The 27275-nt window shown below is 40.3% G+C and overlaps 1 protein-coding gene across 7 annotated transcripts in view; it reads right to left on the bottom strand.

Annotated features, from left to right (window-relative positions):
* SWT1 (SWT1 RNA endoribonuclease homolog) overlaps nucleotides 1–27275 on the bottom strand; it is a 71240-nt gene that overhangs the window by 36654 nt on the left and 7311 nt on the right. For all 7 annotated transcript variants that reach the window (XM_073356685.2, XM_073356678.2, XM_073356684.2 and 4 more), the window contains 9 exons: nucleotides 20728–20780; nucleotides 18388–19153; nucleotides 17879–17944; nucleotides 16741–16870; nucleotides 16512–16613; nucleotides 14766–14954; nucleotides 13867–13960; nucleotides 5740–5876; nucleotides 1128–1279 (listed from right to left, as the gene is read on the bottom strand). In XM_073356685.2, the coding sequence (XP_073212786.2) occupies nucleotides 1128–1279; nucleotides 5740–5876; nucleotides 13867–13960; nucleotides 14766–14954; nucleotides 16512–16613; nucleotides 16741–16870; nucleotides 17879–17944; nucleotides 18388–19153; nucleotides 20728–20780 (1689 nt within the window). The remainder of the gene's footprint in view (nucleotides 1–1127; nucleotides 1280–5739; nucleotides 5877–13866; nucleotides 13961–14765; nucleotides 14955–16511; nucleotides 16614–16740; nucleotides 16871–17878; nucleotides 17945–18387; nucleotides 19154–20727; nucleotides 20781–27275) is intronic.

The following is a 27275-nucleotide window of genomic DNA, read 5'->3' as shown; positions in this document are numbered from 1 at the left end:
TCCCTTCCAGTCCTATAATTCTAAGTTACAGAAGTCCAAAGTTACTGTTAATAAAATATGCATTTTGAAAATTCACATTGAACAACCAGACAGCACATGAATTACTATTAAATGTAATGTTGCACAAACATTACTAGTCAAACAATCATCCCAATATCAAATACATAATGAAATTTAACAATACTCTATGTGAGTGGATGGCTTACAGGACTGGAAATGGGAAGCATGAATCTTCGCTTCTAGGTCATTTGTTCAAATTCCCATCAGGTTAGTAGTGACTAAGTTATCAGATGGCCAGTGTAAAGTGAATTACTGCTCTTAGCCAAATACATATTAGAGAGGTGTCCACATCACAAGAACACCAAAAGGCAAACTCTCAAAAGAGGTGAAGTACAAAATGAGTTTGGAGACTGAATTTCCCTACATTGGACTGAGCTACACTAGCAGAGCAGTTGCAGGAGGTGGCAATGGGAGGGAGAAATGCTTCTATTGATGGTGCCTGTGATGTAACTGTCCTATAATTGTTTTTTTTAAATCAATTAAAAAAAAAAAAAGAGACTTCATCTAAAATGTTATAATGGTCACACTGGCACCTTGCAATTAAACACAGGTTCTACAATGGGTTGTAATTGACAAATGAATCAAGCCCTCGTGGTTTAACACTAGAATCCCTAACCAGAACTGTGGCCTTATTGCAACATTACTTATGAATTTATTCTGTATATTTTAAAGAATGTTTCTCATCACATCTCTTTTCCTATTGGTGCATTTTTACATGAACAGTTATCTAGATCTAGATAGATTTTAAAATCTCTCTCAAACTTTGAAACTCTCCTAAGCACAGAAGCAGGGTCACTGAAGAATCATGACAGAGGGCAGCACAATTGGTCAGTTTTGCAGTTTTCAAACAAAGTCTGTTTAAATTTTCATAAGAAGTTATAACTGAAAATGAGTTCAGGGATCAAGAACTGTAATGCAGTTTGAGACATCTTCCACATCATTGTACTATATCAGCCCTATGTGTCATTAACATTGTAATGTAAAAAGCAGACAGATTGAACTTTGAACTCCAAGACAATCTTTAACTTAACATTTGAAATATCAAGCAAATCACCACAAGTAACCACCTCCATCCACAAGTTTCCAAAAGCAATTTTCATTTCAGTTTCTAATATCGAGGATAAAGCTTCTCCTAAACTTTTCTCAAGGTCAGGAACAATGCTCAGGAGTGGAGTAGTAAGGCTGAGATCTTCCTTCTTGGTTTTCTGGGACCCAGTATCTGCCAAGTAAACAGTTACAGTAAGTGCTTTCTTTAGTGCATTATTCATAGAAATTAGTTAGAAAAACAAGTTGCTAGGTTCTGTAATCCAGTCTTTGGATTGTTGCCTACAACATATTTAATATTTTGTCCGCTAGTTGTAGGTCTCCAGCTACAGAGGATTCCATCACTTTACTTCTACTACTCCATGACCAAATATCTGAGCACCTTCCAAGTATTTTAAAATAGAATCAACAGCGTTCATATTTCTCACTCCTCCCCCTCACCCACCACCACCAGAAGGAGAGATAGCATGATTCTTCTCTAGAGTGTTTAAGTTTGTGACTTGCATGTGTGTTGTGTGAAGAGCCTACTGAACTTAAGGGCTGCCATACAAGGTCAGACCAATGGTCCATCAAGCCCAGTACCCTGTCTGACACTAACCAGTACCAGAGCTTCAGGAGGAGTGTACAGAACAGGGCAATTTGATGGATCAACCCTCATCTTCTCCTCCCAGCTTCTGGCACTCCGCAGTTCAGGGTTGCCCTGAGCATGGGCTTGCATCCCTGACCATCCTGGCTAATAGCTATTGATGGAACTATCTTTTTTTTAAATCCAGTTATACTTTTGGCCATCACAACAGCCCTTGGCAATGAGTTCCATAGGTTAGCTGTGCACTGTGTGAAAAAGTACTTCCTCTTGGTTTGCGTTAAACCTGCTTATTAATTTCATTGGGAGACTTGGGTTTTGTACTGTGGGAAAGGGTAAAAAAAATATATGTATATATTTTCTATTCACTTTTTCCACTCCATTCATGATTTTACAGATCTCTATCATATACACCTCAGTCATCTTATTTCAAAGCTGAACAGCCCTAAACTTTTTAGTCTCTTCTCATACGGAAGCTCATCCACACACTTGATCATTGTTCCTCTTCCATGAATCTTTTCCAGTTTCACTATATCCTTTTTGAGATGGGGTGACTAGAACTGGGAATGATATTCAAGGTATGGGTACAACATGGATTTACAGAGCGGCACTATGAGATTTTGTCTGATTTTCTATTCCTTTCTTAACAGTTTCTAACATTCTGTTAGCCTTTTTGATTGCTGCTGCAAATTGAGTTGAAGTTGTCAGAGAAGTATCCATGGTACCTCCAAGATCTCTTTTAATTGGCTAATTTAGACCCCATCATTTTATATGTATAGTTGGGATTATTTTTTCCAATGTGCACTACTTTTCACTTAACAGGTTGAATTTCATCTGCCATTTTGTTGTCCAATCACCCACTTTTGTGAGAAACCCCTCTCTCTTTTCACAGTCACTTTGGGATTTAACATAATTTTTGGGAAAGCGTCAGCATAGTTTTTGTAAAGGAAACATCATGTCTCGCCAATCTACTAGAATTCTTGCGGGGGGGGGGGGAAGGAGGGTGTCAACAAGCATGTGGACAAGGGGGATCCAGTGGCTATAGTATACTGAGATTTTCAGAATGCCTTTGACAAGGTCCTCACCAAAGGCTCTTAAGCAAAGTAAGTGATCATGGGATAAGAGGTAAGGTCCTCTCATGGACTGGTATCTGGTTAAAAGACAGGAAACAAAGGGTAGGAATAAATGGACAGTTTTCAGAGTGGAGAGAGGTAAATAGTGGTGTTCCTCAAGGGTCTGTACTGGGACCAGTACTATTCAACATATTCATAAATTATCTGGAAAAAAGGGGTAAACAGTGAGGTGGCAAAATTTGCAGATGATACAAAACTGCTCAAGACAGTTAAGTGCAAAGCAGACTGTGAAGAGCTGCAAAGGGATCTTGATAAATGCAAAGTAATGCACACTGGAAAACAATCTCAACTATACATATAAAATGATGGGGTCTAAATTAGCTGTTACCACTCAAGAAAGATCTTGGCATCATTGTGGACAGTTCTCTGAAAACACCCACTCAATGTGCAGTGGCAGTCAAAAAAGCTAACCATGTTAGTAATCATTAAGAAAGGGATAGATAATAGGACAGAAAATATATTGCCTCTATATAAATAAAGTGACAACTTAGGGGGATATGATAGAGGTCTATAAAATCGTGACTGGTGTGGAGAAAGTGTTATTTACTCCTTCTCATAACACAAGAACTAGGGGTCACCACGTGAAAATAGGAAGCAGGCTTAAAAACAAAAAAAAGGAAGTATTTCTTCACACAATGCACAGTCAACCTGTGGAACTCTTTGCCAGAGGATGTTGTGAAGGCCAAGATTATAATAGGGTTTAAAAAAGAACTAGATAAATTCATGGAGGATAGGTCCACCAATGACTATTAGTCAGGACAGGCAGGGATGGTGTCCCTAGCCTCTGTTTGCCAGAACCTGGGAATGAGCGACAGGGAATGGATCACTTGATGATTACCTATTCTGTTCATTCCCTCTGGGGCACCTGGCACTGGCCACTGTCAGAAGACAGAAAAGTAGGTTAGATGGACCTTTGGTCTGACCCAGTATGGTCATTCTTATCTTGAATAATTTTTAATCACTGTTCACCCCCTTTTCCAGATCATTAATGTATATGTTGAACAGCACTGGTCCCATCAAGATCCTTGAGAGAAAGATCAGTGAAGAACTGAATTTTGTATTAGTTCTGGAAGTATGCACATCCATCATTCTTTTCTCGTGGCAGACAGTTCTCTAGTTCAGATCCTCTGAAAGTTTAGTCTTGCACACTTCATGAATTTCCTCCTACTAGCAGAGTTTCTTTGTTCGGAACATACCAAATACGGGAAGTCACAATCACACAGCGAGAGGTGATCTCTTTGGTACCTAGAGCCAGTCCTACAGAGGGCTCTTAATATCAGGCAAAAACCTGATCTGGACTCTGTATTTAAAGGGCAGCAAATGCAAAGAGATCAGCACTAATACATGTCCACAGAAAGCTGTGTTACTAAGCACATGGGGTATTTCAGCCTTCTAGATCAGATGAAGTCACTTCCCAGCAGGATTTTCTTACGTTTTCCTCAGTACATCTTATTATGCCAATTTGTATTATGCTTTGTCTTAAGCGACAGACCACTAAGCAAGGGGACCTAATTTCTCAGAATATATTTATTCATGACTCTACTCCACATTCCTGATTTAAGTGACTGTAGAGGGGTGGTTACCCCGCTCCCAGGATAAAAGAAGTGAGCGCAGCTGAGGGAGGCTGGCGAGCTGGCTACAGGTGTGGCCAGCTCAATCAGGGCACAGCTGGCCCCAATAAGAGGGCTGTGAGTAAGGAGCTGTGTGAGTCTCACCCCAGCCCTGAAGTGAGAAGGACCTCGCTGCCTGGGAGAGACAGGGTACCTTTGACAGACCAGTGCTGGGGAAGGGGCAGGCTGAGCTGGGGAGCTCAGGCCTGGCTACCTCCCAGGCTGAGGCCTGGCAGGAAGGCCTAAGGAGATACTGGGGCTACAGGAAGACAGCTAGGGCTAGAAAGGCAGCAGGTCCAACCCCCCTTGCCAATGATAAGTGGCCATTACAGACTGCAGTTTGCCCCAGAGAAAGGGGGCTAGATGATGACTGGCAGTAGCCACTAAGGGAAGGTGGGCATGGGGGAGGGGGTTCCCCTGTGAGGGGAGACCTAGAGTGTGGGGGTGCTGCTGTGGAACAGCACCCCAAGGAAAGGGGGCCTGAAATGCCTGAAGTACAGTGGTGGAGATTGACAAGGAAGCAGGTACCGGTAGGGAGAAACCGGCCAGCAGGAGGCTCTCCGAGGCTGGAAAGAGCTAATTCCCGGACAACCAGCAGGAGGCGCCATGCTGGTGAGTCAGCGGCTTGCTACAGTAACTTAGAAATGAACTTACATTTGTGTGTCCAAGAAATACCTCTCTATAGAATACCAGGGGCCAAATACAGCCAGGATCTAAGTAGGTAAAATTCCACTGATTTCAATAGAATTATACCTGGTATATTACAAGACAACTCCATAATACTGTTTAATATCAACAGCTATCTTGAATCCTGAACAGCCCACTCAAGGCTAAGTTACACCATTATAACCCATTGCTCAGGTACAAGTATAGCTGTTCATATTAAGCAGTATTATTGAGTGAACTTAGATTGATAAGTTAGTTCAGGAATCCAACTAATAGTGGATTCATGACTTAGTATGAAACCTTTTTGAGTTAGAGTTGTGTTGGGGCTAACCTCTATTTAAAGAATAGATTTTTTAAAAGGTGGCTAGAAGTTTTGTTTTAATGCACACCTATACACAGAGCTGGGAAACATACTTAATACTTTCATCATTGGATCAACTGAAACAGTTTTATTCAAGCTCTCAAACTTCACACGCACATGCACGTAGAGACCAAAGATGGAAAATTTCAGCCCTCAAGGTGATTGTTCTAGAAGTTCCGAGTGTATGAAGACAAAGTAACAATGGAAACTTTACTGCACACTTAATTATGCTCCGCATGACTCACAGGGCCACTATAAATATGCGCACACATGCAAACTAACCTGTTTTTGATTGTTGTAGGCCAACACAGTTCTGATGGCTGTTTACATTCAGGTTCTGGAGTGCACTAACCAAATCTGCTTTGCATAGGGCCTTTACATCACTCACCAGGGCTTTGCTGCATAAATTTTTATCATCCCTATGAAAAGAGATTTACTTTTGTTTTGATCTATTAACTGCTCAACAACACTATTATATTCTAAACCATAAAGCTAACCCATTGACAAACTTGTCTTCAGTAAGCCCATATAAATCTTGAAGGGCTTCACTATAAACAACATGTTGCCTGAGAAAGAAAAAAGGTACCTATATAAGAAAGCAGATGAGATGGTTAAATCAAAAATATCTATTCTGAAAAGCAACACTCAAAATATATTTAAGAGGATGATGACAAAAACTTTATAACCACACTTTAGGCCTGACTTCACCAGAAAAGCAACTGCAAACACTGGCATCTTTTAGCTCAACAGATGAAACCATATTTGCTTACTTACTGCCAAAAAACAAAAACACGCCCTCCCCTCCCCCCTTCAAACCACCACCCTATACATGTCTTTACTCTTAGACCTGAAAAGCAGGATATATTTTTTTTTTAAAAAATCAAATTGGATTTTTTAAATTAAACCGATTTTAAATTTAAAACTAAAAATACATTTGAATTTGTAACCTATTTTACTTAATCTAATCCATTAAAATTAAATAAAAATATTCAAGCAGGACATGTTTGCTACTAAAATTTTAAAGAAAGTCAAACCACTAAACTGGTAGAAGTCAGTGGCTAAAGCACCTGGAACCAGAGTAAGTTGAAGTGCTAAATCAGCTTTTGACAATAGTAGCGTCTTCTACAGGTGCAGAGATAGTATTTTAGGTCAATGACTAATTCATTCAGAAGGTGAGAAACCAATTGGGAATTTGAAGAAAAGAGAAAAAAGGCAAAGCTTGTTTTTTATTCATAGATTGGAAGAGGAGGAGGAGCTCTACTAGTTCTAAAATCTTAAAGGACTTAATGGCACTGATAGTTTCTAGTCAGTGCCTATCGATAATACCTTCTTTAATAAATCCATTTTAAATGCAAACATTTTTGATACTAATGTATCCAGCACATTTAAAAGAGATTTTTATTAATTAAATAAAACCAATTTTAAAATGCTGTTTGTGCATTAATTGAATTTCAATTACCATTTAAATGCAGCTTGACACAAATCACAAGTAAAAAAATTAATGCACTAGCAAATAAGAAATGCATTATTCACAATTTTCTAATATCATAAAAATGTAAACTACAAATATGAATAAATGTATATTAAACTATACAATTGCTTAAATGTGTATTGATTCAGTGTATCATCCAAAGTGGCAAAAAAGTACCAAATTTACTGTGATGGCTCTATGTAGTTGCAAATCCATGTGTTTTAAAGTTAATGATTAAGGAGACTCAGCCACTCTTAGGAAGAATAAAAAATAGTTACATGTCTGTTCTGTAACTGTTGCTCAAGACGAGTTGCACATGTACACTTCACTTAGTTGTCTGTGCACCAGAGCACTTTCTCCCATAGCAGTACCCATGGGGCACTCACGCTGCTTGGAGACAGGTTTAAGGGCAGAGCCATCCCAACCTCCCCCTCAGTTCCTTCTCATACCAGAAGCCACCATACATAGTGGCTCCAGGGTAGAGGGGAGAAGAGCAGATTATGAAATGGACATGCATAACATGTTGAACAACAATTCCTGTAGCCCATGAAAGCTTATGCTCTAATAAATCTGTTAGTCTCTAAGGTGCCACAAGTACTCCTGTTCTTTTTCCAGATACAGACAAACACAGCTGCTACTCTGAATTCCTGAACAGGTATCTCTTTTTCCCTTCTTTGAGTGCTTGCACTTGTCCATTCTACTTAGGTAACTCTCAAGCAGATCCTGATGGAGGAGGGTATCACTGTCTACCTAAACAAGGACTACACCACTCTTCTCCCAAACTTAGCATTATCTCTGGAGAGGAGATGGCATAAGGGTCATCATATAAACCAAAGACCACATGACAGCCTAGCAAGTGTCAGTAATAGGAACATGACCCAGGAAAGCTGTTGAAGCCACCTTTTAGTCCTTGCAGAGTGGGCTAACACTTTGTGGGGAAAAGATACATGGGCAATATCGTAACAAGGAAATGCAAGTGGAAGTCCAGGAGCAGATCCTCTGGGAGGTTACTGATTTCTCTTTCATACAATAATAAAATGAAACAAACAGCTGAGGAGATGCCCAAAACTCCTTAATTCTGACAAAGTAAAAAGCTAATGTTCTTTCAATGGCCAAGGTATGTAGCTGCTCTTCATCTTTGTGAGAATGAGAAAGAATGTCAGCAAGTAAACAGTCTGTTTCAAATGAAAGTCAAAAACCACCTTGGCAAGAAATTTGGGGTGAAGATGTAAGGCTACTCTGTCTTTGCTTACCAGCAGCGTCCGCAGGTTCGGCTGACTGCAACTCCCACTGGCCGTGGTTCTCCGTTCCAAGCCAATGGGGGATGTGGGAAGTGGCGACCAGCACATCCCTAGGCCCACGCTGCTTCCCACAGACCCCATTGGCCTGGAACAACTAACCACAGCCAGTGGGAGCTGTGGTCAGCAGAACCTACAGACACTGCTGGTAAACAAACCGTCCTGGCCCACCAGCAGATTTCTCTGACGGGCCACATGCCAAAGGTTGCTTATCCCGGATATAGGGGAAACCATCCTGACCCTGAGTCTGTAAGCTCATAGGATGTGCTCCCCAGCCAAGGATAAAGCATCTGTGACTAGAGGCACTACTGGTAGATTAGAAGTAAAAGGAACCCTTGTGCATACATTGCCTGTGACCACCCACCAATTCAGGGAGAAGAGAACAGTTGCAGGCATTTGAGTCAGCATGCCCAGCAGATGTCGGGAACAATGGTAAACTGACTTCAACCACCTCTGCATGACCCTAAGGTGAAGTCTGGCATGCTGGGTAACATATGTGCAAGTTGCCATAGTGTCCTAAAAGTCTCTTGCAATTCCTCACTGTTATACAGGGATGCACCTGGAATTCTGAGCACAGATTGTGTATTGCTTGAAACAAATATGGCCTTGCTGTGGTTGAAGCGAGAACTGCCCCTGCAAATTTTATCTTCTTTGCAGGGGTGAGATCTGGGTGGTCTTTGAGTAGCAGGCCTAAAACTTGAGACACAAGACCTTCTGCACCCCATCTTCCACCTGGTTCTTGGACTGTCCAAGGAGCAACTAGTTGTTCAAGTACAGATACACCTAATGCCCATCCTTTGATCATGTGCTGCCCCACCACCGCACACATTGTGAAAACTCAGGGCAGGGACAGAGGACAAGCCAAATGGAAAAATGTGAACTGATAATGGACATCTGCCAGAACAAATCTTAGGAACTTCCTGTGACAGGCCAAAAGGAAGTATGCCTCCTTTAAATCACAGGTAGCAAGCCAGTCGTTGAGAGACAGGAATGGGATAATAGTAACCATTAGAATTTTTTTTTTTAAATGAATTGCTTGAGATTCTGCAGGTCCAGAATGGGTCTGAGGCCTTCCTTGGACTTCAGAATGAGAAAACACCAAGAATAAAACCCCTTCTCCCGATGTAGGAGGCACTTCTATGGCCTCTAACAGCAGCAGAGACTGTCCTTCCTGAATTAGTACAGTCTCAAGGGAGTGATCCCTGAAAAGAGACAGAAAAAGTGGATGGGAGAGTGGAATAGACATGATTTGAAGAATATATCCCAGTTCCACTGTGCTTAGAACCCACCTGTCTGACAACATGATTCCAAGCGGTACAACTTGCAGCCAAAAGGAGGGGAACTCTCTTAAGTGGTTTGGTGCTCTCAACTGAGTCAGACAGACTGTTTGGAAATTGACAGCTGTCTCACGGTCACAGATGTAGGTCTCCTCCTCTGGAACTTGTCATGTCTTTTAGAAGTTGTCAAGGTTCCTTCCCCACTCTGAACTCCAGGGTGCAGATGTGGGGACCTGCATAAAAGACCCCCTAAGCTTATTCTTACCAGCCTAGGTTAAAAACTTCCCCAAGGTGTAAACTTTGCCTTGTCCTTGAACCTTATGCTGCCACCACCAAGTGTTTTAAACAAAGAACAGGGAAAGAGCCCACTTGGAGACATCTTCCCCCAAAATATCCCCCCAAGCCCAACACCCCCTTTCCTGGGGAAGGCTTGATAAGAATCCTCAAATTGTACAGGTGAACACAGACCCAAACTCTTGGATCTTAAAGGCAATGAAAAATCAATCAGGTTCTTAAAAGAAGAATTTTAATTAAAGAAAAGGTAAAAGAATCACCTCTGTAAAATCAGGATGGTAAATACCTTACAGGGTAATCAGATTCAAAACAGAGAACCCCTCTAGGCAAAACCTTAAATTACAAAAAGACACAAAAAACAGGAATATACATTCCATCCAGCACAGCTTATTTTACAAGCCATTAACCAAAAGGAAAAATGCATTTCTAGCTAGCTTACTTACTTAACTTTACAGGAGTTGTAAGGCTGCATTCCTGATCTGCAAAAACATCACACAGACAGACTAACCCTTTGTGTCGTCGTCCCCCCAGCTTTGAAATTCTTGTCCTCTCATTGGTCATTTTGGGTCAGGTGCCAGCTAGATTACCTTAGCTTCTTAACCCTTTACAGGCGAAAGGGTTTTGCCTCTAACCAGAAGGGATTTTATAGCACTGTATACAGAAAGATGGTTATCCTTCCCTTTATATTTATGACAGAAAAGTTATGCTCCTTCACCAGGTAATACGATGGATACCTCTGATGACCCTGAGGCAGAAACGGTTTTCTCTTTGTAAGGACCCAGGTCTGCGGAGTCTGGGACAGCTATATTTCTCACTGTGCCACTGGGAGGACATCCAGAGGCTCAGCCAGAGAGCACTATGGAGAGTAAACACTGTAGGAAATACCGTCCAAGAGATCCAGAGTGACAGTACCCTACACCCCTCTGATTGGCCAAGTGCACTATTTAACCCCATGGGTTGCCCCAGGAAGTGGTCTAGGCAACCTCACAGACTTCAGCCTGCTGCAACGCCAGACTCTGCTTGATCTCCTGTGTCTGACTCCAGCCTTACTCTCACCCTGATTCCTGACTCTAGCCTGCTACAGACTCTGATCTTCAGCCTCTGACTGCAGCCTGACTCTTGCCTCCTGATTCCAGCCTTATACTACTTCTGAGCTCTGATCCTGGCTTGACTCCAACCCTGGCTCTTGCTTACAGAACTTGTTTTTGGAATTCCTCCAACTCCTGCCTTGTGACTACTGTCCCTGCTGGGCAGACCTCAGCCCAGCTGCGACCACTAGGCAAGACCACTTATGCCACAGTCCTTTTCAGTTTTTATAGCAGGAGTATAAATACCCAAAGATTTCAGGATTGCTGAGGAATCTTTTAAAGAGTGCAGAGTCTCAGCTATTTTGCCAGAGAACAGACCTGAACCTTTGAAGGCAAGTCTTCTATAGCATGCTGCACTTCCAGTGCATGCAGCCATGAAGCACAACGCATAGCAATGGCTGCTGCCGTCAGTGGAGCTGCTGAGTCTGCTTCATCCAGTGAAGCCTGTAGATAGGACTGGGAAACCAAACAACCCTCATTAATAAACACCTTAAATTCCTCTTTGACACTGTTTGGTAACTTGTCTTGAGATTTAGACATTGCATTCCAATTTAAATAATCATATCTGGCAAGGCACACCTGATGATTTGCAATTCTACATTGTCCTGCACAATTGGTACCATGTGGGTTGGTGCCAATGCTGTCGGATCTGGGAGTTATCCTGCCCGAGAGGTGAAGCTGGCATTGACAAGCACAAGAGATCCTGTGCCACCGCATATGCCTAATACATAGTTGGTACTGACAAAATAGCCCGAGGAACAGAAATCAGTGCCACAGATGAAGTAGGCAATGGAGTCTCTCTCGCCAGAGCCTCTGGAGATGCTGGAGTCAACAACTTAACATTGCAGGAATACAGTACAGGAGACCACCTCACCTCCTAACCTCAGAACTATCCTTAAGGGAGTCTGATCATTTAGCCCTCAAAAGGAAAAGACTTCAGTATATCGCAGTACAGAGCAAAGCTCAACAAAAACAATGACAAAATAGTAAGTAAATGGAAACCTAAAATGGGTAGAGCTAGCTAGCTAAGTAACTAACACACAGAGAAAACATGAAGAGCTCACACTTGCTCTGACCACCAATCACAGGCAGAGAGAAGAAACTGAGGGGCATCTCTGCCTTTCATGCGCCTGCTAAGCAGCACCAGTGCATGGAGGACACACGTGCTGCCCACATAGGTTCCACTATGGAAAAATGTTCTCTAGCTCTGGTGCACTGGCACAGACATTTAAGTGGAATGGACATGTGCAAGCACCTGAAAAAGAATTAAGCAATACAAATGCAAAAACAAGATTTAAGCCAATGTTTTAAATCAATCCACCCTGCTGCGTACCCAATGAAGATGTGATGGACTAAGCTGAATTCTGTTCTGTCTAATACAACAAAATTAACCAAGTTCCAGCTGGAGAATCTTTATTACTCATGAGGCTGTAAAGAAGCCAAAAAGAGTAGAGTAGAGATGGATTTTAAGAGTATAGATCACAGTCTGAGTTTAATAGAGCCGCATAATAAAAGAGTCATCCCTTAACTCAGATTGTGCTAACTTAACATGGAATCATTAACATGGACAGTCTCTCCATACTCATGTTTGCCTAGGTTTCCATTGAAAACATTAATTTGGCTCCCACACATTAAGTTTGCACAAATTAAACCAGTTTCCATTAGAGAACTCATTTCCACTTTCTGAAATGGTATTGATTTTGTCTGGTATTCACTCGAATAACCTTTTCAGTATCCATTCAAGGAGATCAGTTGCTGAAAATGAAGTTTCAATTCCTAGTGTAGCCAAAGCTAGAATCAAGTCACAAAAATCAGCAGCAGAATTAGAACAAAGTCAATCCCTATCCATACACACTGTAACACACACTACTACCAACTCCACTGTGTATGAAATCCAAACATCTATGTACAACCAGATCTCTGCTCTGTTCCCACCCAAAAAGTAAAAAGAAAAGGAGTACTTGTGGCACCTTAGAGACTAACCAATTTATTTGAGCATGAGCTTTCGTGAGCTACAGCTCACTTCATCGGATGCATACCGTGGAAACTGCAGCAGACTTTATATACACACACAGAGATCATGAAACAATACCTCCTCCCACCCCACTGTCCTGCTGGTAATAGCTTATCTAAAGTGATCATCAAGTTGGGCCATTTCCAGCACAAATCCAGGTTTTCTCACTTACCATGCACATTGTACGGAGAGTGGTCACTTTGGATGAGCTATTACCAGCAGGAGAGTGAGTTTGTGTGTGTGGTTTTTGGAGGGGGGTGAGAGAACCTGGATTTGTGCAGGAAATGGCCCACCTTGATTATCATGCACATTGTGTAGAGAGTGGTCACTTTGGATGGGCTATTACCAGCAGGAGAGTGAGTTTGTGTGTGGGGGGGTGGAGGGTGAGAAAACCTGGATTTGTGCTGGAAATGGCCCAATTTGATGATCACTTTAGATAAGCTATTACCAGCAGGACAGTGGGTGGGAGGAGGTATTGTTTCATGATCTCTGTGTGTATATAAAGTCTGCTGCAGTTTCCACGGTATGCATCCGATGAAGTGAGCTGTAGCTCACGAAAGCTCATGCTCAAATAAATTGGTTAGTCTCTAAGGTGCCACAAGTACTCCTTTTCTTTTTGCGAATACAGACTAACACGGCTGTTAATAATCACTTTTTGGGTGGTTTCAGAGTAAGTCTTTGGTTACTTTATGCAGCACCAGTAATATTAGCAATTGTTTTCCAGCAAATTCCAGTTTTAAGAAAATTAAGAACTTGAATTAACTCTAACCATAACACTTTAAGTAGAGTGACTGTTTTTAATTATTCCTTTATACCACAAAGGAGTTATCTCAAGTTATTTTGCGTCCCAAAAAAAAAATTATTTCAAATCACATCTAAAACTGATGGGTGTGTAGTCTCCTCCCCAAACACAGAATTCAGCAATCTCAGACTTGAAAACAGAACATGAGATGCAAATGTAACTCACGTGCACAGTATGACAAAAGCTTGAGGGAAAAGACTCCGATACTGCAAGCAGCATTGTAAAACACGATCATCATTGTTTTCATCACTCAATCCATCTGCAAATTTAGCAAACACAATGGCAATATATTCAGAAATAATCAGGCTTCATAAGCAATATCTTAATATATTTATTAAGATACTGTATTCAAACACTGTATTTGGTCAAGCAAAGGGGAGATGTGTGGTCTAAGTACAGATCTGGGACCCAGGAATTCCCCGAGTTCTACTAGAAACTGCTGCTTTCTTGCTGTGCAACTTCAGACAAATTGCTTACAGAGCTCTGTGATCAACTAGGTCAGTAGTCACCAACTGAAGACGACACGCAATCCATACCTAGCTTGGTAGGATGAAGTAACTCCCCACAGCCTATTTATAAAATGGAGACAGCTAGAATTGAGAATGCTGTAATAAATAAATTTATTGATAACATGGTAGGGAATGAAGTACTAGTTTTGATTATAAACTACCCATGTACTAAATATTAAAAAAATCCTTTACTACTGATTAAGGTATATTTGATGGGTTCATGCTGAAAAAATATAGGTGATGTTGATCTTTCTGAGTTATCAGAAGACCAACACCTACCCATCACAAAAGAGAGAGAAATATATAGGGCCTGATTCTTCACTCCATTACACCAGTTTTATGCCAGCATAACTCTGACATCAATCAACAGTATAAAATTGGTGCGACAGCGTGGAGAATCAGGCCCATAGCGAATAATAGTCAGTTTTAATAGGGAAATTGCAAAGGTAAAAGTGAAGATTATATTAAGCCCAGAAGTAGATGCTGATTCTCACACTAGTAGAGCTGTGAGGACCATTCAACCCAGAAATAAATGTAACTATGTACATAGCTTACATATTTTCTGAGAGGCAAGCTGCATGGATTGCCCCCACAGCTTTGAATCTTGGTTTTTGAGACAAGTATAGATGAACTCAACTGCAGGGACAGCTTTGTGCCGAACATGTTGTAGTACTTTGCCTTTCTTCAAGTTGTCCAGTTCTTGTAGAACCACCCAAGGAATTATCAGTGCAAGTCTGCCCGTGCCTAGAAAAAAAAAATTTTTTTTTTAAATGCCAATTGAACTACAGTAGGTTCCATTTTAATGTGAACATAGCTCCTGAGGTTTGTGTGTATTAGCAGATTTCTGCATTACTGGGCAAGACCCATTTCATTTGTATACAGGAGGATTAATTTTATTTTATTTTTTTAAACAGAAGTTAGCTTTCCTAATGTTAAATTCAATATAAACACTCATTCAATGGGTTATCTTAAAAGTGATGACATGCAAAGTTGAGGAGTAATCAGTAAACAATTTTTATCACATTACTGTACCATATTTTGACATAATTGTTGTGGTAATCCCGTCATGCTGTTTGCCACTCAGTGAATACCATACTGTGTGATGCTTGATGCTAAAATAAAGTCACAGAGCAGTAGAGGAAAAGGGAAGACTGACATGTTCACAGATGATTGTCATTACATATAATCTAATAAATAAAAGGCAACAATGGTTTGCAAAGACCATCATTCAACAACACTATATCAGCGATAAATGCTATGGACACTAGACAAAAGTTTTAACGTCCTACATTTTCAATGAACATGGTTAAAAAAATTCTTTAAAAATATGGACTAAACTTTGTCATTAAAACTGGAATATACTAGACACACAATGAATACATTAGAAAGTGAATGACTATTCTGTCAATGCTATATACGTTGGCCCCATTCTTTATCTCTGGCACTTACATGATCAGAAATACACCACATACATTACAGCATAATGGGGCTAAGTTTCCAATTGGTTTGCATTATAAATCAGTGTTCATTAGCTCAGAATGTCAGAAGCACCCTAACGGACTTCACTGGTGCATGCCAACATGCTGGTATCTGCTGTCTTAGTTCCTCTAGCAGTACAGACTTAGAATTCAACAAGATACTAGGAGGCAGTACTGAAAGCACGGGGTTGGACATCAGAACTCCATATGTATTATTTTCAGCTCTGTTATATAACTCAGACCTCAACTTTTTTAATTTGTTCCTGTGCCCTCAGCTTTGTTACGAGGTTTAAACAAAGTGCTTGGAGATCTTTGTATTAAGGTGCAATAGAAGTGCAAAATACTTACTGTTAATAATGGATCCAACACTTAAGTCCCTATTCTGCCCTTACCCCAGGTAAAAAAAAAAACTCTTATTGATTTTCTATAGCATCCAGTATCAGATAGAACCAGACCTGGGGGTTTTTAGAAGGCAAGGTTTCCTAAAATTTATGTATACAGAGGAGTTTAAAATTTGTAAAAAAGTTTACTGCTCTGCTTTCAAATGTCAGTTTCCTTAATAGGAAGCCTACACTCTGAATTTAGACTCTCACAAACAGGCATTTACATGTGAAAATCTAAGTGTCCAAATGTGGGATTTGGATAGCTTGTTAAGGAGCCCAGTGTTTAAGAGTTAGCCTCAATATGTACGAAGTTATTTTCCATTATGTACATTCCAGTACAGTGTGTTAGGCATTGTCCATAGCCTGAAGAGCTTACTATACAAACACACAAACCTGTTGATTGTTCCTCTTCTATAGGGGCTATAAAAGCATTCACATACCTGGTATATCTCTAGTTTTCAAAGAGATGATAAACTGAAGGTGACTAATCATTATGTTGGTGTCAATCACTATCAAGAGGTTCAAACCAGAGGTAGTAGTTGCTGTAGAAGAGAACACATAGCAATTCATTCTTTTGCATTCCTTACTTAGATCACTTATTACTTTTAATATTGTAAGTGTGGAAGCAGAAAGCAGAGGAACCTCCTGACAACCTTACAGATGACATACCAGCCGGAATATCTGCATTCTCTTCTGGGAGATCTATTTCCATACTTGTCAATTCTCCACAAGTCTGTACGACTGGCAAAGCCATCTTTTTGTCAATACGAGCAGCATGCAAGTCTTCTATTATTTGCATCTATTGTAAAACATGAATACATAAAATAAGAGGTGGGTAAGCTCTTTAAAAAAGTGGTCTGACAGGAACAAGCATCTTTGGTATCACTGCTGCTGGTTTTGTGCAGTTCTTAGCCTTAGTCAATTTTCAACTGGTGCAGCAAATTTAAGAGTATGAACATCTGCAGCCTATATCCAAAATATGTGAAGTCTAAGGTCTGGCCTAAAAGTTCCATTTGTGACCACATTTCTATCCAGTAGTTAATAGGCTTGATCTGTTCCTTACTACAGAGACCAAAAGCGCTCTGCTAACAACAGTTCTTTGGGAATATTGCTCTATTTCAGTGGTTCTCAACCCAGAATACACAAACCCCAGGAGTACACAGAGGTCTTCTAGGGGGTACATCCACCCACCTAGATATTTCCCTAGTTTTATAACAGTCTACATAAAAAGCACTAGCCAAGTCAGTACAAACTAAAATTTCATACAGACAATGACTTGTTTATACTGCTTTATATACACTACACCCTGAAAGGTAAGTATAATATTTATATCCCAATTGATTTATTTTATAATTATATGTTAAAAATGAGAAAGTAACCAATTTTTCAGTAATAGTGTGCTGTGACACTTGTCTTTTTTATGTCTGATTTTGTAAGCAAGTAGTTTTAAGTGAGGTGAAACTTAGGGGTACTCAAGACAAATCAGACTCCTGAAAGGGGTACAGTAGTCTGGAAAGGTTGAGTGCCACTGCTCTATATCTTTACAAAAAAAGTAAAGGGATGCTGGGAAATAAAATTGGTGGGATTTGCAACCAAATATTCTGACCCCATTTTCCAACATGGAAGCAAGAAGTCTAAAACTAGGTTGTACCATGTAAACTTGGTTCATAAAGCCCTTGACAGGAGCAACAAACTCTAACTGGATTTTTTTTAGTACTTAAAGAGATACCACGGCCAGTAGGAATGGAAGTGGCATAGCAACAGTGCAAAATGAGGATACAGTTGTTTAAACTGAAATATCACTAACCTCTTGGTCTGTCTCTGTAACCTGAATGGCTTGATGGGAGGCAGAAGGGCATGGGACTTCAGAGCTCTGTTGAGAAATAATGCCAGAAGAAAGACATTTATAAGAATGCAAGCACTTGCTACCTGATGACAAACTTTAATTTTATTGTCAGGTCACAAATAGAACTTGTTTAAATTAATGTTCTATTCAAATACTATCTTTGCAGTAGTATTAGAAAGAGTAAAGAATGCAGAGGGCATATAGAAAAGGAGCAGAGAGTACATATTTAAATTGGCACAATCATAATGATACAAAAAACATGTTAAGATGCTTTAAAAAAGTAGACAAGTGTCTTGTATAAATGAGGTTGGGATCAACAAATTCTTCATAGTTGTGGCCAAACTTAAGCCTACGTCTCCATAAGCAGAGAGAAGAAGATATATACGGTCATCTAGAAACTACCATTTTAAAAAAAAAAAAACCTAACCCATTTGTCTACTACTAACTTGTCCAGGATTTTATTACTTTACCTGTCTTAAATGTAATGGTACGGCTTCAAAGGTCCTTCCTTCAGTTCTTGAACTACTAACAGTTTTGCTGGAATCAGGAGGCTGTTTTTTCTCTTTAAGATACTGCCATTCCTGAGATGTTGCAGTTGAATAAAATGATGGTATATGTTTAGTATCATGGTGATTTTTGTTAGATAGTTCTTTGGAGTTTTGTAGTTGTTCTTTCTTCTTACAAGTCTTTGATGATGTGTGTGACATATTAGTGGGGAAACTGCAGGAGATGGCAGTCTTTGGAAAGGTGGCTGAGGGCTTTTTCAGAATTCTGAAGTCATCACTCAATTTTTTTGATCCATGCAACTTCTTACTGAGCAAGTCTGTAGGAGTAGCTACCTTGAACTTCTCCAACATAGTTTGTTCAACTCTAGCCTTTAGTTTGCTGAGCTCAGTTTTCTCTTTCTTCTTCCTCAGCTTGTCTTTCTGGATTGCAAAACTATGCCGCACCATTTTCCCTCCTGTTCCATCATTCTCAAAATAGTGGTCTTTTTTACAGCTTTCCCTGGTAGTAGGGACCACACCAGAATCGCTTTGGCTTTTCTCTCTTCCATGTTTAACATCATTATGTTTAAACTGTATAGATATCCTTTTTCGCTTCTCAGTTTGAGTCAAAACAGCACTGATTGTTTTGCTATCGTTTGAAGACTCTCCTTGGAACCCTTCAATAGTGCCTTGTGGAACATAAGAACTTTGCTTTTGTTTCTTCTCTTCAACATATTTATGTCCTTTGAATCTGCAGAAACGTTACATAAATGGAAGTTACATTATAAAGAAAGTTACAATATAACTTAGCGTGATTGAAATCAGCAAACAAAGAGAAGCCTGAACTAGACTGTTATTGTACTTCTTCACCCAGCTAGTTACTGCTAAGTATTTGAAATTTCATTAATTTATTCTGAATTCAGGACAATGTCGATCCCTTAAAAGAGTTTGGGGGCGGGGGGAGGGGGATATTTTTGCTTCTCATGGACATGCTTTGCTCTCACTGGTTTTACATCTTGCATAATTTTCTTAATTTGCTGACCAATAAAAGGTAACAGTCTACATTGTACCAGCCTGGTACAATGATTACAATACCGCAGTGTCCTCAACATTGTTAAGACACTGTTCAGCCTTATAGCATAGGCAAGATTGGTTAAAATGCTGTTCATATACCTGAGCTGAACTTGCTGAAATTCAAGGATATAGCCCTCAGGTTCTGTCTGCACTGTGGGGAATAACGTAGTAAAGTAGATGAGACCCAAGTCTAGCTACGGCAATGCACTGCAATTTCAGCCTGAACAGAGATTCTTAATCATGGCAAAATGTCTGTAGCAGTCTTTTTATTTTTTATTAAAAAACAAAATGATGCAACATTAGTGTAATAATTTTGAAATATTTATGCCCATAATGCTTTTTGCATCTGTGTTCAACACAGTGACAGTCACCCACCATGCTTCAGTCATGCTAGGGGTAGCCAAAAACAAAGTTTTGTCTAGCATAAATTGAAAGGGGATGGGGGAGAGAAAAAGATGCCCCTTTTGCAAATGGGGCCCAAGATATGCTAAAATTATTATTTTTGAACACATTGAACTATAAAGTCAGATATTGTTCCACCGGAGACCAATAAAAACCACTGAAAATGTAGTTAATAGAAATCCTAATAGATCTATTAGTTATCATAAGAGTATAAACATTTAGTCAACAATAACTGAGGAATCCACAAGTCAGTCAAAGAGCCCTTTGCCGTTACACGACTTGACTGATTTCTCGGTGCCTGTAACCTTGAAAATTACTTGAAGCATCGAGTTAGGACAACTGGATTGATTTGGAGGCTACCTAGAGCTAACAAAAATGGAAAATGAAAGATATTATACTTAATGCAAAATCCTCCTCTAAATTACACTATGGCTCTCTACTGTACATTTTGCTTTTGTTCCATGCCCAGTACTTCTGCTGACGTCTACAGAACAACATGCAACACAGACATTTCCATTACAAGGCCCACTGTTCAGAATGAGGAGGATAACACTGTCCCTGATCTCCAGCGAGCAGCAGAAGGGTGTCATTCTTCTCTTGTTTAGCACAAATTTATAGTGAATTTAAAAAAAAAAAAATCTTAAGGACCTCATTTCTTAATTACCATCACAACCTGACTGACTTAGGCAGAGTCCATTCATGAATGCAAATGGAAATATTTTATCCGTTAAGACCCAATTCTCTATCACCGCACAAGTAAAAAACCCAATATTTTTGCTAAAATACTAAGCACTATTCTGTTGATTTTTTACAAAAATGGTTATATTTAGTGACAAAGCAAGCATTTACCTTTGAAATTCTAGCTGTCCTCTTATGTTACAGATTCCTGTCTCTTCTGATTTCTGAAAAAAGAAAAGAAAAGTTAAAAACTTTAACAGGAACCACTAAATTGCAGTAAAATAAAAAAAAAAAAACACTCAGTAAAGAATGTGTTATTGTGACCTATCACTGGATACATTCACATTTTTACTAGCTAAACTCTGAAACAAACTGGCCAGCTGCTTCATTACAATGTATATGCTTCACTGTATTCTGTTGCATTTTAAGAAACCTCAAGGAACGAGTAACAGCATACAAACAGACCTGGATTACAAAAGAGAAACAAAGTATAACTGATCACAGATCTTTATAATACATGCATATCCTATATTCTACAAAGAAACCAGTAGATAAAGAATATACGTTATCCAAATTGCTTTCTAGAAGCTTCTATCTAGTCTAGAACAGAGTTTTGACACTGTTTGGTCACAATCATATTAGCCAGCATTAGAAAGTTGTTCGGTTTTTTTAAACACAGAGTTTCAACAGTTTCCTGAAATGAGTAAAAGTTCTGAAGTCTTCTCTACATTGGAGGAAGTTTTCCAAGAACTCACCACCATTGAACTGAACTGGAATTAACAAATGGCACTAACATTGGAAGTCCTAATTCAACAGATTGCCAGACATTGCTGGACTTTTTTAAATACGGTGTCATGTAATTTTGCTCAAAAGAGATGTATCCACAGTATTCGGTCTTAAAGTGCTGGTGGTAGCCAGCACCCCATCCAGACTAGGGCTTCCAACACTGCTATCTCCAATGAGCCTGAATAAGTTAGCAACAGCCTAAAAGTTTCCCTAGTGTGGAGGCCTTGTTCAAATGGAGCATCAGACCTCGTCCTTGTGCACAATCAGGTCAACTTAACCTCCAACTGTATATTCCATCGACCTAGCTACTGCCTCTTGGATTTACTACAGCAATGGAAAAATCCCTTCCATCATTGTAGTAAGTGTCTACACTACAGTAGTACAGCACGACAGCAGCTGTAGTGTTTGTAGGATACACATCCGCTTACAACAGACCTCTCCCCCAGATAATCAATATCTAGCCATCACATCAAGTTCAACATGACTAAAACAGAGCTCTCTCTTAATCCCCAACTCCCTTCTCAATCTCTGTGAACAATACCACCATTCCGCCCATTACTCAGGCCTGTATCTTGGACATCATATTTGGCTGAGAAAGAAAAAACACATTGTTTGCTTGCATCCAGCTTACCAAACAACTAGATTGCGCCAAATCAATGAGCTGTCCGCTTCATTATTTACCACCAATTTGTGTGTCACCTGCAAACTTTCAGTGATGACTGCTTTCTTCCAAGTCATTAATAAATAAATAAAAAATAATAAAATAAAAAAAAATTATATAGCACAGGCCAAGAACCAATCCCTGTGGTACACTCTAGAAACACACCAGCTCAATGGGGATTCCCCATTTATAGTTACATTTTGAAACCTATCAGTTTTTATTCCATTTAATGTGTGCCATATTAGAAAAAAGCCTAGCACAAACACAAAATATCATGCAGTACTAAGTCAAATGCCTTAGAGAAGCCTAAATACATTACAACACTATTGTCTTTATCAACCAAACTTGTAAACTCGTTTAAAAAAAAAATCAAGTTATCTATTTTCCATAAACTCATGTTGATAGGCATTAATTATATTATACTCCTTTAATTCTTGATCAAATCATATACTCTATTAACAGCTCTATTATCTTGCCAAGGATCGGTGTCAGGCTGACAGGTCTACAATGACCCTGGTCATCCCATTTAAGAACGGCCATACTGGGTCAGACCAAATGTCATCTACAATCAGTATCCTGTCTTTCGACAGTGGCCAATGCCAGATGCCCCAGAGGGGGATGAACAGAACAGGTAATCATCAAGTGATCCATCCCCTGTCGCCCATTCCCAGCTTCTGGCATTTACTCTTCTTAAATGCTGGAACAAACTTTTTTCAAGTCTTCTGGAACTTTCCCAGTGCTTCAAGATGTATCGAAAAAATTAACATTAATGGTTCGGCGAGCTCCTCAGCCAGCTCTTAACTTGAATGCAAGTTTGGACCTGCTGATTTTAAAATGTCTAACTTTAGCGGCTTTTATTTAACATCTTCCAGAGATAGCAGTGGAATGGAAAGTGTTATCCATATGTTGAAACTATATATCAGTTTTTTCCTTTAAATACAGAACAAATATTTATTGAACACTTCTGCCTTATTATTGATAATTCTACCATTTTCATCTAATAATGGTCCAATACCACTCTAAGGATTCTTTTTGTCCTTATATTTAAAAAATAATAATTAAACACTGTCCTTAGCTCTGCTGGCCATAGATTTCTTCTTGTGTTCCTTTGTAGAAAATTGATAAGGAAAGCAAGTTATATTTATGGCTTATATTAATGACTATCAACTTCCTCTTTATTCCATCTGTTTTTAATACACACACATGCCTTCACTTTTCCTCCAAGCCAGACCATTGTTTTAAACCAGCATGGGCTACTTCCTCAATTGTGGCTTTCTTAAAATGATTCCCCAATTACTCGTATACATTTTTCTGATTAACATCACATGACTAGGGCTCCTATGAGGTTAGTTCTCACGCAATCACTGGGACATCAGAAGCAAATCTGACATATTATGCAGTAGGATGCCTGTGAGGTACAGGTGTCTGTTGAAGCCATCCACCCATCATGTTTTATGTTTTCCAGGAAGTCTTTTCCATTTTCCTTTCATTGGCTAAGTCAAAGATGATTCTTGCAGGGAAGATAGTAGGCATTCAGAGCAGATGACGAAATCACCTTTGAGAGCTTTGGGTGACTGTGAGAGCAAGACCTGTTTAGTTAGAAAACTGATCTCTTCATTTGACTTTAAATTTGTACAATTGGAGGTTTTCAATCATTCAGAGATGCTTCATCTGAATGGAGTCCAATTTCTTTAGTCCTAATAGTTGGGGCCATGTTTCAGTCCCTTAGGTCAAAATACTAACCATTGAAGCACTATATAGCCTCAGCTTCATCTCTCCACTTGCGTTTGGTTTATGAAAAGATGTTCTTGATGAGGTGCCCCACTACCCCACTATACTTTTGCATGAATTCTTTCTTGATACTGCTCAGGTTATCAACAGCAGAGACAAGGTAGATGAAATCACAGACAACCTTGCTGTTGGCCCTAGAAGCTAGGGGGATGACCACTCAGTCATGTTCAAAATCGCCAGTCACAAAAATTAGGGTTTTACCCCAATTAATTCCCAGGCTGACTTTTGCCACTGAACTTTCCAGGGCTTTAAGTGCAGCCACTAGTTTGTCTACTGATTCAGCAACTAGTGCTATGTCATCAGGAAAGTTGACAACGGTGAGGCTCTTATCAAAACATATGCCTAAATTGCACTGACTTAGACAGCATGCTTGACCAGACATCATGATGGTGGCACTGAAGAGTTCTAGGGCAGCAATGCATCCTTGTCAGATGCCAAACCTAATCTGGAAGAATGTAGTTCTTTTCCCATTTGCAAGAAACAGTCATATTGGAAATGGAACATTCTACATAACTTTTCAGTGAGGCCTGCGAGTTTTAAGATCAGCCAAAGTGACTCCTAGACAGAGTCAAACGTGGTCCTGACATCTAAAAGTGCAACATGAATGGAGTGCCTGAAATCTGATGTCTTCTCAGTAAACTGGTATGCTGTGAAGATTTTCTCCATTGTGGAATGGCTGCAGTTAAGCCAGCTTGCTGTGCTCTTCTCTTGCTCCTTAAGAAATCAGCAGCCTGAGCCAACAAGACAGAAGCAAACAAACACTTTCCCTTGGACAAATGAAAGTAATGCCAAGAAGTCATTTGCTGCCTATAGATATCCAAATCAATAAAATATCTTTTAGCCAGTCAGACAGGACTGACTGTTCCCCAGAGGATATTGAACAGTGTACAGTCACAAAAGAATAGCTGATCCAGCACTTTTTAAACAGTTCTGCAGAAATTCCAGTTTCCTGATGCCATATTTCTGTAGATTTTGACAATAGTACATTGGCAAAGATCATTTTACGCAGAATAGGTCAACTCGGCAGCAGACTTAATGTCAGGGTCCAAAGAAACTGGGGGTGCATTTAACAGCTGGCTGAAGCAGTCATTCCAGCCTGTCATGCACTCCATCTCTGTATTGATTAGCTAAGCAGAACTGGAATAGATTGCACAAAGTGAATGACCTCTCTCATCAATAAGGTCATGCATGTGTTGATAAAAGGAAGCAACACTGCTCCTGGCAGAAGCTTCCTTGAGCATGATGGCTTTGGCTTCCACAAAAACTTTGCAATCAGTACGTATTACTTTATTATAAGTGCTATTTAGCTTATGATACATGACCATATCACCTCTCAGAGAAGTCATAGGACACTGTTCAATGCTGGTTAAGATATGAACAGAGATCCAGGTTTCTTGACTCTTTTTTGGGACCAACAACAGTCATAGCAGCATACGTCACTAGGGCTCTGAAGTTCATCCAGGTGGACTTACTATTAGTCTACTCTGGCAGGGTCTCAAATCAATTCAAGATTTCAATGGTTTCAAATTTTAATCAATTTTTAGGTTAGATAATTTGAATTTTAGTAACCTTTTTATTCTACAAAAGGAAGCCTGCAGAGACTAAGATGTGGTCAGCATTATCAATCTCAGCAGACCAATAAATTCTGCAGTGGCTGATAGGGGTGTGAAACAGATTCCATATGTCTGATTATTTTTAGATATTATTATATCTAAACCTTTTCCAATTCTAATACATCCCTCTTAAGATGAGGCAACCACAACGGCATGCAGTTGTCTTGGGTTCCTACATAGCATAGGGCCGTTATTATTTGTCTTCTTCCTGCTAAGTTGCAGAAGTTTTAAATTTAATAGCATACCAAGTTCACTAGGGAATCACAGAATATACCATATTACCCTCACAAACCCTTAATTTTGGTTATATAGCACTTCTCTCAACGTTTTTTGAAGAAGTGCTCTGTGGGGTGTATTTTTAAGTTAGAAAATGCTAATTTTGCAATTATATAGTAAAATTGTAAAAAATTAGTTTAAAATGACCAAAAGTTTGCTTTGGTAAAAAAGCTAGTGTCGTTAAAACTGTAACAATTTTCTGTAGCTCATGAAAGCTCATGCTCAAATAAATTGGTTAGTCTCTAAGGTGCCACAAGTACTCCTTTTCTTTTTGCGAATTTTCCTTAGTACATTATATATAAGCCCCTTTGCTTTTGGTAAAAGTTGGTTTAAACTGAAAAAAATCCCTGGTTTTACAAAAAGTATTATTAGTTTTCTCCACCCCCACCCCTCCAAATTTTTACCCTACTTTTGTATCATTCAAATGTATTAAAAAAAAAAAACACAAAAAAGAACTTGTTTTATGAGGAAAATACAATACATAGCATGAGAGATATGTATTATGATAATACATTAGTCTGTATGTATATGCAAAGCTGCCTGTTGAAATAAGGCTATGTATTAGTCTAGAAGATACCTACAACAAACAGGCACACACGTAAGCTCTGAAGTACATGTGCGTTTCAACGTATTGATGAATCTCACGCCCACCAAGTACACATTTCAAGCTGTTAGCAGATACCAGTTTAAAGATTTGACACACTAAAATGGGAGCTGGACCTGCTGACAGCTTCCAGGGTGTAGCACAGTGCCCCAGGACAGGAAGGAAGCCTGCTTTAGCCCCACCCCACTCTGCTGCTGACCAGGAGCTACCAGAGGTAGAGCCCGTGCCCCAACCCCGAGCCCTGAGCTCCACCCAAACCCACAGCCTCCTCCTACACCCCAAACCCCTCATTCTCATTGGCCCCAGCCCAGAGCCCCCTACCATGCCCTGAATCCCTCATCCCTGTCCCCACCCCAGAGCCCTCACCCCCTCCTGCACCCCAACCCCATGCCTCAACCTGCAGCCCCGCTGCACTCCAAATCCCTCAACCCCACCTCCCCAGCCTGAAGCCCCCTCCTGAACCCCAAAACCCTCATCCCTTGCCCCACCCCAGAGCCAGCACCCCCAGCCCAGAGCCCTCACCCCTCCCAACCCCAACCCCCTGCCTCAACCAACAGCCCCCTCCCACATTCCAAATCCCTCATCCCCATCCCCCAGCCCGGAGCCCCACAGCCCCCTCCTGTACCCCAAACCCCTCATCCCCACCCCCAGCCCAGAGCCCCACAGCCCCCTCCTGTACCCCAAACCCCTCATCCCCACCCCCAACCCTCACTGCCTCCCAACTCCCTGCCCCAGCCCAGAGCCCCCTCCTGCACCCTGAACCCTCATTTCTGGCCACACCCCCATTTAGAGCCTTCACCCTCTCCTGCACCCCAACCCCCTGCCCGAGCGCAGTGAAAATGAGTGAGGGTGGGGGAGAATGAGCCACCGAGTGAGGGGGAAATGTAGTGAGCAGGGGACGAGGCCTTGGGGCAGGAGTGGGGCTAGGGTGTTTGGTTTTGTGCCAATAGGAAGTTGGCAACCCTACTCTCTACTGTTGCATGCCTGC

The sequence above is a fragment of the Lepidochelys kempii genome, chromosome 8, assembly GCF_965140285.1.
Source record: "Lepidochelys kempii isolate rLepKem1 chromosome 8, rLepKem1.hap1, whole genome shotgun sequence".
Lineage (NCBI taxonomy): Eukaryota > Metazoa > Chordata > Testudines > Cheloniidae > Lepidochelys > Lepidochelys kempii.
The sequence above is the reverse complement of the archived record's forward strand: the minus strand, read 5'-3'. Positions and strand labels throughout refer to the sequence as shown.